An 18,185-nucleotide genomic window follows, 5' to 3' on the forward strand; every position below is an offset into this window, starting at 1 on the left:
ATGTTTGTTGTCTTTGTGTAGGAGTGGAGCTCAATCACACATCTTTTCCCTCTTCCCCGTATCCTTTTAAAACTCTCCCCCTGGGTCCATACCCTCCCGAACCTGTCCCCCTCTGCCCCTAAAACCCCACCCTCCCCTGAAAACATTTCAACACACGAATCAGGTAAGATTGTAGCTTCTGAACATTACTTTCAGTTGTGTTTGTATCTTAAAACGGGAGTGAGTGTGCAGCATGCTAACCAGCTAGGCCCAATATAACCAGAGTAGAATTTTAAAAGCGCTTCGCCTAATTAACTTCGCTTAAACAAGCTAAACGGTAGATGCAGTGAGTTGTATGTTCATTTTTATTACATTTACACCCTAGAACGGGTTAGTTCTCTGTTTGTGGCCCATGTCGCTGTTTAGCTAGCAGGTTAGCCTCTCTAGCGGTGCGCTAGCGGCGTGGCCATGCTAATGCTAACTATGTTAGCTCGCTGTGAACGGTTGGAATAAATCCAGTTACTCGTTAGGAGGTTTAGTTTTGTATAAGATTTATGGAACCAACCGCTGCGCTCATTTGCCTGTACAGCTAACTTCGCGATGTATATTAACTACGTATCAGATGGCTAGCGATGTGCAAATCTCCGTTAAAATGTGCCGAGCGTGTTGAATCACCCCGCTGATCGATTCGTCACTGTAACCTGCAGTCGATGTGCGCACGAACCGAGCGTGTTGAATCACCCCGCTGATCGATTCATCACTAACTTGCAGTCGATGTGCGCACGAACCGAGCGCGTTGAATCATCCCGCTGATCGATTCATCGCTGTAACCTGTGATCGCTGTGCGCGCGGATTCTGTAGCTCACTCTAGCACGCGATTGGGGCGGGGTTAAGGCCCGCGAGCCACATCGATTTGAGTCCCTGCGCGTTTTGGCGTTTCTCATTTCGTTTCCGTACTAAGAAAACGGCCTGTTATATGATTTCCTTGTTGAGGGAAACAATCCGTTATTCAGATGTTAGTTTTTGACTTGCAGCATGGGCGTAAACAGCGTTTCTGTGTTCACTAATGCACCGCTCTTCGAAGTGTGCAAGTATTACTTTGTTAGAGGAAATATCCAAGTTATAACGAGATGGCATAAATACGTTTTTTTGCGGTATAATGATTTAATACAGATGTGAAATCAAAAGAATGATTCAAGGTCATATCGACCAGACATCAGTGGTACAATAATACATTATTTCCAAATTGCAGTTTTGGTAACTTTTAAAACTGCGCTTTCCTTGTTTTACTTAAACATACAGCGGTACAGTAAAAATAAACAAAGTGAATGGCAAATCAATAATCGAACGAATTGTGAATTATTAATCAATTAACTTAAAAAAACCTCAGTATGCGTAATTTCACCTAAAAAAGCTAAATAAGTTACTTGAATGTATTCAGTATCTGATTAACTATCCAGAGATGACTGCCAGCTATTTCAGAATATTGTGCTAAACTCGTCATTTTTTGCTTTGAAAATGTTGAGTTTTTGAATTGAAAGCTGTGGTATGTACAAATGTGGTAATACAACAGCATTGTTTTATTCCTTTAACAGCCTTGATCCTTAAATTGCTTCAGGTCCAGCTTTGTGACCAAAGACCCCTCGCCTACTGCCTTCAGGTTACTTTCCCTTCAAGCCATCAGTATGGACTCCGGTGTGGTTGAAGGAGGACTCAATGTCACCCTGACTATCAGACTGCTTATGCATGGCAAGGTTCGTGTCTTCACAGGTTGTCCGTGCTGCATGTTTTGTTGTAAATTTAGTTCTTATCGCATGGAAATTCTATTCTATTTTTTCTCCCTTGACTTTAATTTCTTGCCTGATTTTACCAGGTTGAACAAACTTGTTCACTTTTAATAAAACTTTATGGAGTTAAATTACACTCATCACCAACTTTTTAGAAACTCCAACCTTGCATCTGCCTTCACATTATTAGGTACACCAGCCTTCTAGGTAAAACCTATAATTGTAGAATTACAGGTCATGTGTAGTATGTCGGATGGCATGCATAATTTCCATACGCTTTCCAGTCTGTCATCACCACCATTAGTTTCTGATGATGGGACCCCTGCTGACCAGACATTATTTGTATGGCAGACCATATCAACACAAGTGTGACACACAGTAGTGGCATGGTTGTGGATGTATATTGGTGTATCAGGCACAGTAGAGTTTTTATATGTCTGTGTCGCTGTGGGGTTAATGGCACTCTGACACCCAAAATTATACAGCCAACAGTAGTCCTGGGGCCTTATTTCTAAAGTGAAAGGTGAATGTGGAGTTGCAGTGGAGTTATTTATAAATTGTAAATGTTCATACAAAGTTTTTTTCAACTCTGTCATTTAACTAATTTGCATATTGGCATAACTGATAGTTGATGAACAGTTGGAAGATGGCTAACAAAGATTGTGAATAGTACATCTGACATCTTCTATTAAAATGGGTGTTTAGTGTGCAGGCACGGAGACCTGTTGTACAAACATTTCAGCTGAACAGGTTCACAGTAATTTCAGTGCTAGACCATGTGTTCAGGATGAAATGTCAAATGTGTCACCGTCACATCGACAATGAGAAGGATTACAAACTAAACAGCATTTACAGCCACTTGCAAAGCTACCTCCCATTAAAAAATGATAACCTGAAGACGTGTTAATATGGGTCTTGAAATAGATGAAATGTCGTGTAGCACAATAGTTAAATGTGAATTTTGTATATTTATACAGGAAGTTGGAAGCATAATTGGAAAGGTTGGTTGCTTTTTCTATCCCTATATTTAATATTGATCTCTTTTTTGTATATAATTTTTCCCATGTATTGTTTTTGCTCCTTCTTAATCTGCTTGTTGATTCCCCCCCCCCCCCCCTTTTTTTCCAAACAGAAAGGTGAATCTGTGAAGAAAATGAGAGAGGAGGCAAGTTTTAATACAGTTTAAATGTTTTGCATTCAAGTCATGGTTTACATTGGTAGATGTCAGAAGATTTAAACTATTTTATTCAGTGTGGTTTCAGTAATATGGCCAATGTTATTACTGCCCCTCAGAGCGGCGCGCGCATCAACATTTCAGAAGGCAACTGTCCGGAGAGAATCATCACTCTCGCAGGCCCCACCACTGCCATCTTCAAGGCGTTTTCCATGATTATTGACAAACTAGAGGAGGTAAAATTGAACAGGGATTTTAACATTTTTAAAAAGCTCTGGATGGGTGTCTGTTTTTATACTCTTGTCTGATTTCCTGCTTTTTTTTGTGCGTGTGTAGGACATCAGCAGTTCTATGACCAACAGCACAGCCACCAGCAAACCCCCCGTTACGCTGCGTATCGTTGTGCCCGCCAGTCAGTGTGGGTCCCTAATTGGCAAGGGAGGTTGCAAGATCAAAGAAATCCGAGAGGTAGAAGCTCCTGGCAAACTATCTGCCCTCTAGAACATCCACATTTATGTCTGAAGAGGTGTTTACTGATATCTCTGTTTCCCTCGAAGTCCACTGGTGCGCAAGTACAGGTTGCTGGGGATATGTTGCCAAACTCAACAGAGCGAGCCATCACCATCGCCGGCACCCCTCAGTCCATCATTGAGTGTGTCAAGCAGATCTGTGTGGTAATGCTAGAGGTAAGAGGCTTTTCAAAATGGATATTTGGGATTCTTGCGTTTTATTGTAATTGTAGAGAAATGGAAGAGCTCTCTCTTATTAATAACAGCAGGGTCATGGGTTTCCCCACACAGGGTCAGAACAGGGTGTCATACTGAGAAATATAGTTGCTCTGGATAAGAGTGCCTAACAATTGCTGTAAATGTAAATATATTGGGCTTGCCAATACTGAGCTCAAAGAAGGTTGCAATATGTAAATGTATTAATCTTTTTAAGTGAACTGGGAACATTCTGAAAAAACCCATTGCATATAAGTGTTCTCTGGCCATTTTGCTGAATCATGGCGTTCACATGATCCAACAAACAAGTTCAATTATGCAGACCGTTCTTTAGCCATGCCACATCAAGGATTTTCTGCACAGTGAACATTTGACAAGGATGGATAAATGGATACTGGCTGAATAGCTGAAAACTACAGATCCTTTGAAAAAAACTGCAGCTTGTGCTGAGGTTTTGCTTCTGTTTATCTTTGTAGTTTACTAAGTAAAGATTGCTGAAAGGTCTTGATTGCATTGTCCCTGTCATAATGGATGCCACTCTAACCACCACCATCAGTAGTACCTTTTTTCCTTTTTATAGTTAGATTTGTATTCAGGATTATTCAGTTAAGCTTGCAGAAGACACAGTGACAATGAAATGCCTGTGGTTTGATTTTTGTTTCTTTTTACTGTTACAATACTTATGAAGGGTACTGTTTCTCTGTAGTCACCTCCAAAAGGTGTGACCATCCCCTACAGGCCCAAGCCCTCTGGCTCGCCGGTGATCTTCGCTGGAGGACAGGTATTTTCACACACACTTCTCCATAGCCGTCATCCTGCCTCACTCAGCTTTATCCCTAACCTTTGCCTGTACCTTTATTATCTACAAGTGCCTAGAGGAGAATCTCAGCTCCTCTCAATGTGTCCATGTTTTTGAGGCAATTTTTTTGTTGTTGTTTTTGATTTTGTATGTTTGATTTATTTATTTTTTAAACTTTTATTAATTTCTTTTGCCACTGTCCCTTAAATGTCCCTTTTAAAGTTAATCTCTGTAGAGCTGCTGTATGACATTGCCTTTGACAATGTTACATACGAGTAAAAAAAAAAAAAAAAAACTACAAGTAAAAATGAAAAGCGTTTTCTTGCGTATGTTTTATTTAACATATCAAGTAATGAAAGATTTACATATTCTTTTGTAGTTAAATATGAAATAAAAAACAAGGATTCTGAATACAAGTTAGAAAGTAGCTGGGTTTGACATCTTGGGTTTGACATTTTTGCTTACCTACTGAACTAAAAAGCCTTGAACAGAAGGCTTTTATGCAAAATTATGGTTATTGATTATGCTGTTAGTACTGCAATTTCCACCCCATTCATTTTTAGGCCACTCAGAAATTCCACCTCTGTAAGGCAAGGCATGATTATTTAAATAGTACATTTCATACATAAGGGAATAAAAGGCCATTTTTTATATTAAATACTATTCAAATATTAAATATGTATTATTGCAATTAATTATCGAAAATCTTCAAAGTGTTGAATTGAAATTGCAAAAAAAAAAGAAACAAAATAAATGCAAGAAGAACATAAAGATAAAAGCTAGAAAGGCAATGCAGTTGTGTCCCTGAGGGTTAAAGAAACTAGCTAGATGAAATGAGACTGTGGAACTTGAAACTAAAATAGGCACAGGAACAGGATTTTGATCCAGCAGCCAAAATTGCCATGCTGGGTTCAAAATTGGCAACAGTTCTTCAGTTTGGGGATAAAAAAGGTTCCTGCTTTTCAGAAGAGCTGTATGAAAACCCTGACAACAGTGTATATATAACAAATCTAATCTTTCTTTTTAAAAAAAAAGGTTCAATCTTTTTAAAATCTTTGTGTCAGGTTAATTATTCAGGTTCCTTTTGAAGGAAACTGGTTCAGTGAAACTGTGTAGCTGTTAAATGCCATTGGCATGTTCTGCATGAAAGGGCATTATGTTCTGTCATTTTTACCCACTTGGAGTGTGACCTTCCTGCAGATCCAAATGCAGTACTTGGAGCTCTCCTTCACTGGTCATGGAGGCATTGTGGATGTTTGATGTTTGGTGCTGCATTGCAGGGGTACTACTGCTGAACATGCAGAATTGCACAGGTTTCATTACGCCACATCATCCCTTCAGTGATTGCCCCCACTGAGTGCTGTATATAGCAGCATGCTTCTTGAGTGCGAGTAAGGAAAACCAGAGGCACATGCGCACTCGGATGTAGCTTTGCTACTTCACACTTGGGTGTAAATCAAAAGCATCCACAACAATTAATATTCTGAGACTTGCCAAATCTAATCTGTTTATTGGAAATTAACTGTGTGTTAATTTGCCACTTAACAATTAAGGCCTTTTAGTGGTTGGTGGATTTGTTGCTGCTGTTGAGTATAGTGGGGTTTTTTTTTTTAGACTGAAATCCTGCAACACCTGTGCTGAATTTAAAGGTCTCTGTGACCCTGTTTTGAAGTTGAATGTACAGAATGCCCTTTAATGCCCTGTTTTGATTTTCAGGCATATGCCGTTCAAGGACAGCATGCGATTCCCCAGCCTGATGTAAGTAAATTGGTTTCGGGTCCTTCATTTGTCTCCACTACCACACTGCCAGGCCTCCTATTCAGTTACATTACATTAGCAGAGCCTCAATGGGCCAGCGACTCTAATGATGACCTAATGCAGGACTACTCACAGCTTGGTATTGAGTTTCTATCCGGAGAGTTGAATTGGATATGGTGAAGTTTGAAGTCATTCAAGGAATGACTTAATATACACTTGCAAGAAATTATTTATGAACTATTTGGAGTTACCCCGATTTCAGATTGAATGCCACCAATGCCATTATTTTACAGTTTCACCAAAAAATTGGGCAAATGGTTTAAAAAAAAAAACCAAAAACTTGTTGCCTACTATATTTGCAGTCTGTTAACTGATAATTCCTGCACAGGGTATATGGATATTTGCCATATTAGCATATCAATGAAACTGAGGTCAGGACTCTTACTTGGCTATTATAGCATAGAGAATTCTTTCATTTTGAACCAACATTTAAATGTTATTTTTCATTGCCACGTCAAACACCTGACTCCTGACATTACTAATGATGTTACTAATGAAAAGGAAAAAAAAAATAGAATATGAAGTCAGTGGGTGGTGGGTGGTGGTGATGTGGCCAAAAATACTGACCCAGGCCTTTAAAAAACAAAAAACAAAAAAAGACCTGACTCCAATTACTGAGTTCCCCCCCCCCCCCCCCAGTGCTATATCCATATATTAAAACTGTGAATGTCCAAAAAGTGGCTAGATGTAAGCTGCTGATGTTGCTAACAAACACTGAAAGTCAATAACAACCCAAGAAGCCTTCATAAATACATGCTCACAAACTTCTCTCGACCCATTCATGCCATATTCGGGTCTTAGTCTGTTTTACAGACTAGTTGATGTGTTTTAGGAGGCAGTATGACTCACTCAACTGTAAAAGCGAGCAGGATGCGGTTTGTTGCGATTGCTAACAAACACTGGAAGTCAACATTAGCAACTTTTGTTTTAAATTGGTCAAGACATTTTAAAACAAGACAATCGGCAGCATCTGGGCTAAGTGTAAAATAGTTTTTATTTGTTTGTTTGTTTTGGCCAAATGACCTCTAACTGACACCAAAACATCAGAGACTGTGTTGCAGATTGGACTGGTAAATATGGAACCAGTGCCATATTGGTGCTGGATCTCAGCACTCCCATTTGTAATGTGACCTAGAATAGATAGATGTAAACATTGGAAGCACAAACGATTGCGGGTGTCATTGGGTCAGTCTTTGAACTGAATCACACAGAAAGAAAAAAGGAGGACAATGTCTTTGGGTTGTGGGTGAGAGAGCATGGTTAGTGTGGTGTGTACAGACTGAATTTACTTTATGCAGTCTCGTCTGCTCCTGCTGCAACTCTCCTCAGTGGTAGAGGTCCACCTTGTGCATGACCACCTTCTTGCAGTTTTTCTTTATCTCTTTCCTGTGTTTACCTTTTTATGCTCTGTTTTCTTTAGTTATTTTTGGAAACTGTTCAGGCACAAGTTGTTGACCAGTATACACTAGCATATTATGTGTTCAGAGTCAGGATGAAAAAATATTTTCATATCAACTTTTACCTGTTTTGCAGGTGGAAGTCATTGGAACACAAATGTTAAGACGAGCTACAAAGACTTGATAATGGCTTATTAATGCAAGAGATTTGTTTTTTTTCACCTAATCTTTCAGGACAGGCACAAGCTTTGGCTCCCATAGAGTTCCTGCTCAAATATGAGCCTGCGTTTTGCAAATAATATTAAATAGCTTAATGGCTGTATATTTCAGGGGTGGCGTTCAGTTTGTGTGGTTAGTGGGGACCATTGCTCTTTTGAGGTATTTCTGCTCTGTCTCTTCTTTACAGCTCACCAAACTTCACCAGCTTGCTATGCAGCAAAGTCCCTTCCAGCTGACACCTAGCAACCAAGGTTTTACTGGTAGGCTTATTTAAAAGGTGATATTAGCTGTGTTGGCATGTTTTTAATTAATCAGTTAATTGCTTTTTTTCCTTTATTACAAGTACAAAGTCATGTGGGGTTTATTTCTCTGACACAGCATGTAAAGTTAGCAGGCTCTTTGTCAGTAGAGGCCAATGTAACGTGTAGATGATTCTTCTAAAACATCTAAAATTATCCTGGGCAGTGGTGTTCATGTCTGCTTCAGAGACATTTCTCCCTCTGCTATATGTCATTTTTCAGAGAGTTATATAGGCAAATGTCGTCACTTTTTAGTAAACCTTTAAGATCATACTTGCCTTACCATGTAGCGATAGTTGATGTACTCTGATGCTTTTAGAAAACAATGCCTTTGTTAGAAAACTGCTGCTGTTTGCATATAGACTGTTAACTACAATTTGTAAGGTCAACTGCAAATTTAAGATTTAATCATGAACACTAACAGAAAAGAAGTGGAAAGATTAACAGAACCCAAGAAAATCAATACTAAAGGTTAAGATGAAGTTTAGTAGAGTGTGATCTCTTCTTTCAGCTGGTTTGGATGCCTCTACTCAGACTGCTTCTCATGAGATGACCATTCCCAATGACGTAAGTGTCACTTTATGATGTTTTGCTGAATGTCGGAAGTCATGTGCGTCTGTGTTATTTATTCAGTGTGGGACACACTTCCTACAAAAGCTTGCAAATTTAGACATCAAGTTGTTATGAACAATTTGTGCTTGATTTAATATTGCCATAATAAAGCACACCACATTGTCCATGAAATATGCAAGTTTGCTCTCTGACCGGTATGCTCTGCTCTAGCAACCATTTCTAGTCACACCCATTATGACAGATTTTTGGCATTAATGCACAAAATTCATTTCAGAATTTGCACTTTATCAATAAAGGTTAAGATTTAAAATAGCATTCTACTCATTAGAAGGGTTTACATTTACAAATATTATAAACATAATCCACTATATCATTCTAATGACTTTGTGTAACTATTGCTGGAACCATTTATTTATTCAGCTATATTTTGATGTCCAGTTCTATAGTTAAATATTACACTGGTCAACTGTGCATATTTGCTCACACCACATCATGACAGCAAGCTGTTATAGACACGTACGCCACATATAAGAGACCCTGTTATGAACAGCTGTAATGCTATTAATTTCCCTTTTTACCTGCTGTAGTTGATTGGATGCATAATTGGCCGCCAAGGGGCAAAGATTAACGAGATCAGGCAGATGTCTGGTGCTCAGATTAAGATTGCCAATCCAGTGGAGGGCTCCTCTGACCGCCAAGTCACCATCACCGGCTCTGCCGCCAGCATCAGCCTCGCGGAGTACCTCATTAATGCCAGGTTCCTCACTCTGTTTTTCACATCCTCACATACGCAGTATACCTTTCTCATATGGCAGCGTAGACTCTTAAACCTTTGTCGCCATATAACTGCTTTTAGATCCACTGCTTCTTCTGTTATTTCGAGTTCCTAATATCTGATGGTAGACGTTTGCCCTGCACACTCAATTTCAGTGTTTTTTTTTTTTTTGTTTTTTTTTTTGCTTTTACGTTAGTCTGTGCTTCTGCCCTGTCGTCCTGAATGCGTCACCCTGCCCCTCGCTCACAGCCTACCCTGTAACCCATCCTCTTTTATCCCCTCTTCTCTCTCTCTTTCTCTCTCTGCAGCATCCCGTCCTCTAAACCTTCCTCCTCCTTCTACTTGAATCCTGAACAGGCCCTCAGCTCCAACTTGTACCCTCCCATCTCTGCTAGCACAATACCTGCTACTACTACTACCGCTACCTCCTCTTCCTCCTCTGTAACCCCCTCTTCCTCCTGTGTGGTGACTCCCTCCGTCTCCATTTCTCTGTCCTCCCTGTTGGTACCGAGCCCTGGCCCCTCCTCCGCCTCCTCTCCTCCGCCTGCGCCTCTTTCTTCCTCTGCAGCCCGTGTCTCTAGTGCACTCGGCATCAAGCCGCTGCCCCTCTTGTCACTTCAGGTTGTCGGTGGCCTCCCTCATGAGCCTAAACTTAGTCCCGAGTTGGGCTCCAAGCCCAAGAAGCGCAGACTTTCGCCATATTAGGGGACCTAAAACTTAAAGTTCTCCTCCGATTTAGCCCTGCATGTCTGCGAACTTGCAGAGCTGTTGTGTCTAGCCACGCAGTGTGTGACGCCTTCTTTATAAAAGACTTCTCATAGAGGATCGACCATAGGTGACAATTTACAAAGTCTCTGTTTCCAACCGGGATAATGGATTCTTTCTTGAGTTACAAAAAAGAGAACATTTCAGTTACTACAAGTAGTATTATTCACACGTTTTCTGATCAAAGCTCTATAATCGCTTATCTTTTCACATAGCTGTGTTTAGTATGTTGCTTAGGTTCAAATGTTAAATCTGAGAAACATACAAAGATGCATAGTACCCAAAGTTTTGGATTCATACATGCATTGAGAGAAGTCCCCAATTTCAATAATTATGGGAAGGATTATCAAGATCTATTTACTGTAGTATTAGACTAGCAACTATGGTGTGTCATGTTAATACCTGATTTTCTTTTAGGGTTACTGTGAGGTAGTAATTTCCTAACTATTAATTAAACTTTGTATGCCTTTTTTTGGATGTCTATAAAACATTCAATATTGTATGTATTTAGACAGTCAGAATTGCGATTTTATTGCCTAATCTGGCAGATTTAAATCATTTTTGAACTGTCCACTATATAGTGACTTCATACAGTGTGTACTTGTTTCACAAAAATCATGAATGCACCATTACTAGCTCAATGTGCATTTGTGAAACTACAGATCCTAAATACATGTATATTAAGTCTTAGCATAAAGAATAATGCACTGTATAATTGAAATTTTCTGGTTTTGTAACTCTTATGATATTTCATAATAACTGTTTAATAAGGCCAGAGTTCATTTAAATATGTGCTGGCACATGTTTTCAAACTTTGTTTGTTTGTTTGTTTGTTTGTTTACCATAATTTGCAGTGCCTGTAGAAAGTACACACGCTTTAAGAATCATTACTGACATTATAACATTTATATTGCATTCGTGGGATTGATTACACTGAGCAGCAAAACTAAAATAGGTGGGCCTTGTACGTTTTACACTGAATTCAAATATATTTTTAGAATTTTTCTATCACACATGGTTTTTACATAATAGGGCAATTATTTTGTTACATATGTATTAATTATTCATAAATAAGGTAATTGAACTTAAAGTATGTACAAAATTGCTTCTAAAAAGTATAGTGCATTACTTTTGCCTATATTTGGCCTCAGGAACATCCCTCTTCAGTGTATAGGGGTGGTATTATACATAATAAAATGCAAGTATACTGGAACATAAACTATGGGTGATGGATGAATTCTCAAAATATTTGGATTCACTGTGCAAAAATACACAGTGAACAGGTGATGATTTTGCATGAAGTAAAAAAGATTTTGACCAGTGTTATTCCTTGCTACCCCAAACAACAAGAACTAAACAAAGAAGCCTACTGAGGGTTATTTTCCCGCTTTCTGTGGGCACTGTATGGAAATGGACTGTGACCGCACAAAGCTTTTGCATTCTTTTGAAAAGAACACTTTCATCTATGTAAACATTCATCTGAAAAATGTTTTGACCACATGGCGTTGTTTGTAATTGTTAAACCTTAGAGCGTTAGTCTCTTACTGTTTCTCATGTAAGTGCTGTAATGCTCCCCAAGTGTTCTCTTTTTATCAGTTTATCATTATGGTTGACTGGGGAAATTCTGGTTTCTCTGAACTTGATATTAACCCAATTCCTCTGCTGTTTAAAAACCCCTTTTCTGGTCTTTTAAATTAACACCCACTGTATGAATCCGTATTGGTTCCCCCAATCAGTAAATTTCTCTCGCTTAGATTGGTGCCATATTTTTTGTAAGCTTAAAATTTAATAAATTGCACTTATTCATTTAATGTGATGTAAGCTCATCTCTATAATAGGAAGGTATTACTCAGTAAATGGAACACACTTTAACTCCTTTTAGCTTTGACATTTTACCCTCTTGTGCATGTTACGAAACATGTCAAATGAAACATGACATGATTGGGGTTTGAGTTTTTCAATCGAAAGCTCATGTTGTTCCTCTTCTCCGTTTCTCCGATGTCTTCCTCCAGGCTTTCGTCAGAGGCTACAGGACTGGCGACCAACTGATAAATGAGCGTGTGCGCCCTGGTCCTCATGTACCACCCCCTCAGAGCCCCAGAGCTGTCAGAGTCCCATTTAACACTAGCCATCCTAATTCAGCACAGACTTGCCCGTCATCCTCGTCACTTTGGATTCTTTATTTCCATTTCCTGTATGAGTTGTTTTTAAAGTACATTTGGCTCAATTTGCAACTTTTAGTAAAGTTTTTTTTTTTTTGTGGGATTTTGTTTTCTTTGGGAAAATATTGTGCTCACTAATTGTCAAGAGTTAGGGCTGGAAAATCTGAATGGGTTTAGGTTAAATTTTGTAATTTGATTGCATCTTGTTTTTTCCCTCTTAAGATAAAATGAAAAATGGAAAAAAAAGAAAAATAAAAAGAACAAAAAAATATATTTTTTAAGTCCACCCAATCACTGACCTCTCTTCTCACTAATGACTGAGGACTGTAAAATTTGGAAATAAGGAACCGTTGGTCTGGGTTGTGCTGAAGATGACTGGTGCATGTGTTTGTGTCATTCTTAGGAAGTCCTGCAAATTAAACAGTACCTGATTATATTTATCAATACTGAATATCTCTTTTATTATAATTTGTTTAGTTTAGTATTGTACTTTATAACTGACTCTTTAACCTGATGCTTCAAAGATATATTTGAGTAGACTAAATGAGGTGAGGCTGATGTAAAGGTCATAAAAGCATTGTACTTACTCACTGGACCTCCTGCCTATGTGGTCTCTTGCTAAGTTAAGTGTAATGGGAGCTACATGTTTAATCCAGGACTATCCACTTGTCTTGCAACCTGAAAGCTCCAGTTGTATCAAAGAAACTTCCTATTGTTTTAGCAGTGTTTGTCACCTATGCTAACGTTACCATTTTTCCACCTTCCCTCTTGTGCTGGTTGATTTGCATAATGAAAACTTATTTGAAGTTGGATTGTGGGGAAACTGGGTAAGTTTCTGAACTGAAGAGAATGAGCTGCTTATTTTATAAACATCGGTAACACTTTACTTCACTGTTACGTTGTAACTATACAGTTATTTTCAGTGTAATGTACAGTAAAATATAACCTACTGTACTTATACCAACAGAGTAGTAGTGTGCTACCTAGCATCGCAATGATACTCAGTCTATTACACTTTTATTAATGGTATAGTTACCCTGTAATGGTATAATGTAAAGAATTACTGACACACTCTCTCTCTCTCACACACACACACACACAAATTACACTTTTTGTAAAAACTGATTACTGAGTTGGAATATTATGTTATGAAATGGATAACTTTTTTTTCTTTTCAATTTTGTTTTTTAAAATAAACCCCCATGTGGGGTGATGATTCTTGTTTAAGACTGTCTATTAATGTGACTGGGAAAAGCCATAGATCACAAGCTGATAAAACATAAGGAAACACATTAACACTACTCTCCTGCGCTATGCTTTTCGCTTAAGTCAGACTTTATTTTTATGGTTGTCAAAATGATGTTTGTGCACATCCTCAGAAAAATGACTGTAGATTTGGGTGTTAAAAAATCATTGGGGAAAATATTAAAGGACATGTACTGCTTGATGAATACTGTAGTCTGTTTATAGTTTTTGCAGGGAGACCACTGAAGAGGGAATTGCAATAATCCAATCATAATGATAATTATTAACTATCAGGAATATTGGGATGTGGTGGGTAATATGATTAAAAGGAATTCTGATCATTACTGTAAAGCAATCTTATTATTATATAACCCTCAAATTTTAACTAATTTAAAGAGAGTGATTTTCAGAGATTTGGGTTATTTTTGCTCACAAATGCCAGTGCAATTGGCCTAGAACATACCAAATAAAAATTAGCAGTCTATATCATCTTAAATTCCATGGGGTAAAAACATTTAGACCTCATAGGTCAGTAGTAGTATTTTGTAATCAATGTGAAATTAAATGAACAAACCTAGGGCTAATAATGGAAGGTTCCAAGAAGTGTAGCTTCTAAACAGTTCTCGAATAATAAATAAGTTCTCGAGCTGGAGTATTTATTAGCAAGGTGTGAGGGGAGGGGTGGAACAAATAACACTAAAGACGGACAAAGCAGACAACATAAAACACCATTGCTTTGACAAAGAAAACGTTTATTTCACACATGATGCATAAAAAAACTAATGTTCTTTCAAAGGAAGATCTTCCTGGCTTTCAAACAATCTTTTGGCAGTAGGAGTCACTGTAAATTGCTGTTACTGTAAAGAAAAAGTCACCATTACCAAAATCCATAACGTTCAGCTGTACTGTTTATGTCAGTAAAGCACTGAAATTTATGTGTTGCAAGATAAAGGGCACAATTAAATGGTTAGCACCAATGTTTCTGAGTTAGCATTCATTCTTCCAAATTTAAATTAGTTTTTGTAAAATGTGAGGAGTAAACTCTACATGAACAATATATGAGAATATATAAAGTAAAATTATTATTAAATTAAAAATAATTTAATACAGAAAATTATTTAAATGAGAAAGACATCTATGACATGTCCTACTTTGTCAACATCCCCATCTACAGATTAAACCAAAAATGTAATGCAATTTTTTTCCCCTTCAGAATAAAACACTATAATGAGTACATTATGTTGAGTACGTTTGGTTTGTGTTTAACATGTATGTATATTTAAGTGACTCAAATGTTCATATATCCAATAAAAAGATGAAGTAAAAACTGTAGTTTACATGGAAAAATAACAAATGCAGAAATAAATATATAATACATATAAATACATAAATGTGAACATTTACAGGCAACAGTTTAAGGTTTCTGTTGTTTGCAGTTTGTGAAATCTGTCAGTTAGAGGCATCAAGCATGCCACTGTTCTGAGGAGAAAAAAAATAATTATACCTCTTAAACCTTCAAAACTATTAATCTGCAACTTAATATACTGTAAATAGTTGTGGCATGTTAATCTTCCTGTAGTTCATCTCTGACATAGCAGCTCTGACTGCAAGTAGAAACAAACCAGAATATGCATGCCTCAACCAATGGTTTGGGGTTTGCTTTATTTTCAGAACAGATTAAGGTTGAAATGTTTAAAAGTGTTCAGCAAAATACAGAGGTCAACACAGATTCAGACTGCCAAAGCACCACACTCTGGGATGCCAATGATTATGGCACATATTTTTCAGAAAGAAAATATGTTTATAAAAAAGGATTTTGTGCAAGGATATGTAATTAGGATTAAATGTTTATGGTGTTGATCAGAAAAAAAACACAAATAATGAAAAATGTTTAATTTTTGTTCAAATTAACTGAGTGTGCTGGAAATTCCAGTGGTCACTGCATAAAATTAAATAAAACATTCAGAATGACGTGGATTGCTAATTACATTTCCAAGACATTTGCTGTCAACTGCAGTTTTATATATTTGGATTTATAATTTGCATTAATTAAGGTGATCTCGGCATTTTAAAACTGACCTACATAATGGTTTTCATCAAATCTTGTTACAGTTCTGTGACGGGGAAGCTTGTTGGGTCGGCAGGAATCTCAGACTCCTGGGACATCAGGTCATCGGTGATAGTGCTGACCACATCAGGAGGACCACTATGGGACTGTTCGCTTGTGTTGCCCTCTTCACCATCTGACAGGTTCTCAGAACTGAAGGTGGACACTGAGTGGCACTTCATCATACTCGTGGGTCGACTGAGGAACACAGAGAAGAAGTGTGTCAAGATTTAAAACTACTGTACTTAATTCTCATATCCTTAATTTATATTCAGAATGTTTACAATTCTGGAGATAAGTTTAGTAGTTAAAATAAAGGTATAAATGGGACCACTGAAGGAAAAAAATATATTTTAAATAGCTGATAATACCAAATGTCTGAATAAAATAAAATGTTTTTATTCTTAGTATCATCTTGCAAAAAAAACAAAAAAAACAAAAAAGACCATCAGGTTACAATCATCTTACAACAGTTACTCAAAAGCACTTTTTAAAAAGACTATTGAGTGTTGTCCATGCACTCGTTGGCACATAAAATAGTTTAATAGTGTTAACTATGAAAATGGAATTATAAAAAGCAGAAGAGTGTTTATCAATCTCCACAGTCATATTATACTTACACAAGCTCAGAAAGTATGCAGATTAAATGCAAATAGGATTCTGCTCATTTGCCAAGTGTTATGTTAGCAAATTTGCTGAGTTTCCCCTACACTGTAGATTACAAAAGGTATGTATTACTGTTAATTTATTTCCAACCCATTTATGATATTCTGAATTGTCAAACCATGTTCTCAAAATTATGACCAAGGTTTCATTCACATGACTCTTTCTCATGTTGCCAACAGCAATAAAATTATCTCATAACCTTGGCATTTAGCTGACATTTATGGCATTTAGCGAACACTTTTATACAAAGTATCTTTGGCTTCTATGATTGTTAATGTCATCCCATTGTTTGCTTTGCTGTTTAGAACATATTGTCATTGAAACTTACCATGTCTGTGGCAACTCAACTTCACTATCCACTTCTCCCTCTTCCTCTTCTGACGATGCTCCTCGCCGCTGCAGTAGAGAAAGAATAGGGTAAGTACAGGAAAGTAGGCACAGAGAAACCATGTGGCAGAACATACATATGGAAGCATGAACCTTGATAAACCCTCAAAATCCTAAGTCACCTAAGACAAAGGTTTTTCCAGTGTGTCAAGTCACATACAATTGTGCACATTTTAGCATATCCATGTGGTAACTTTAAGAAGTAGCATTATTAAATGGTTCTTGGATTTGTCCTAGTGAATGATCCAAGTCACATGACTAGACGTTATAGTTCAACTGAGCCATGTTGCATAAATCCTATTCACTATTACACAGTTTAACTCATTCATTGCATTCAAAACACAGGCAACCTCCTTCAAGGTGGAGTGTTAACATTTCACTAATCAGATACATTTATTTTGAACAAGAATGGACTTAGAAACCAACAGTACACCTAGAATATCTGCACTGCATACTTTGAGAAACATCTAAAACAGTAATGAGTAATAAGTAATGAAAATTACTTCATATTGCTCTCATAAAAAATGAAGAAGCAAAAAAAATATATAAAATATTATTAAAAATATATTTTAAAAAATATATAGATCAAGAGATTAGACCGGCTCCTTAAAAAATGTAACATGACTACAGAGAAGATCCTTAAAGAATTTCAAAATGACTATAGAGCAGATCTTTAAAGAACTTCAACATGCTTATTGTGCTTTCAGTAATGTTATTCACAAAAAAATAACAACAGCAAAACAAAACTTACTTCTTAGACCACATCTATGAACATTTCAATTTTGGTAATAAATTTAGAAAACATTTAGCAAATGTAACAAAACAAAATGCAAAAATACAAAATACAGACCTTTCAGGAAACATCAGTCAAGACACACCAGAACATAATGCTTCAATAAAAAAAATCACTTCTTTGAGAAATATCACTCTTCCACAATTTAAAATTAGCATTTTAATAATATTTTCAAATGGCTGGTTTAGAAATATTTTTTATCACCATGAAAATGTTATGGCAATGAATTTTTACATTTTTTTTAATTTCATGTTTTAGTTTCTACTAGAGCAATACCTGGATATGGACATATCTTTTAAAATGACCATGCTGATTTTAAAAACAATTAAAATGTACATTAGTAAACCAAATCAGTAAGCCCATAAAATATATAATCACATCAGAGTTGTCAGGGCATATTTAAACACCACATTACCTCTGTCACGCCTGCCACAAGCGCGCCATCTACCAAGGACTATGTTATCCGTAAACCCCTTATTATTATTAGCCTCACCTGTGTCTCATTATTCTTATAG

The 18,185-nt window shown here is 37.2% G+C and overlaps 2 protein-coding genes across 3 annotated transcripts in view; one reads left to right on the forward strand and one right to left on the reverse strand.

Annotated features, from left to right (window-relative positions):
• On the forward strand, positions 1-13,923 carry LOC113578946 (poly(rC)-binding protein 2). Of its 2 annotated transcripts, none has more exons than XM_027012505.2 (13): positions 1-163; positions 1,575-1,733; positions 2,744-2,767; positions 2,899-2,931; positions 3,060-3,176; positions 3,277-3,408; positions 3,498-3,626; positions 4,372-4,446; positions 6,181-6,222; positions 8,086-8,158; positions 8,709-8,764; positions 9,358-9,527; positions 12,323-13,923. In XM_027012505.2, the coding sequence occupies exons 2-13, from the start codon at positions 1,665-1,667 to the stop codon at positions 12,357-12,359; spliced, it is 957 nt and encodes a 318-aa protein (XP_026868306.1). In that variant the 5' UTR covers positions 1-163; positions 1,575-1,664; the 3' UTR covers positions 12,360-13,923. The 2 variants fall into 2 exon arrangements, with proteins under 2 accessions (XP_026868306.1, XP_026868305.1); XM_027012504.2 differs by having other exon boundaries at positions 1,598-1,733.
• LOC113578945 (mitogen-activated protein kinase kinase kinase 12-like) overlaps positions 12,894-18,185 on the reverse strand; it is a 20,529-nt gene continuing 15,237 nt past the window's right edge. Inside the window, exons 12-13 of the mRNA XM_027012503.2 lie at positions 16,819-16,886; positions 12,894-16,022 (exon numbers count right to left, since the gene is read on the reverse strand). Coding sequence (XP_026868304.1) covers positions 15,824-16,022; positions 16,819-16,886 — 267 coding nt within the window. The 3' untranslated portion in view covers positions 12,894-15,823. The remainder of the gene's footprint in view (positions 16,023-16,818; positions 16,887-18,185) is intronic.

The sequence above is a fragment of the Electrophorus electricus genome, chromosome 20 (assembly GCF_013358815.1).
Source record: "Electrophorus electricus isolate fEleEle1 chromosome 20, fEleEle1.pri, whole genome shotgun sequence".
Taxonomy (NCBI): Eukaryota; Metazoa; Chordata; class Actinopteri; order Gymnotiformes; family Gymnotidae; genus Electrophorus; species Electrophorus electricus.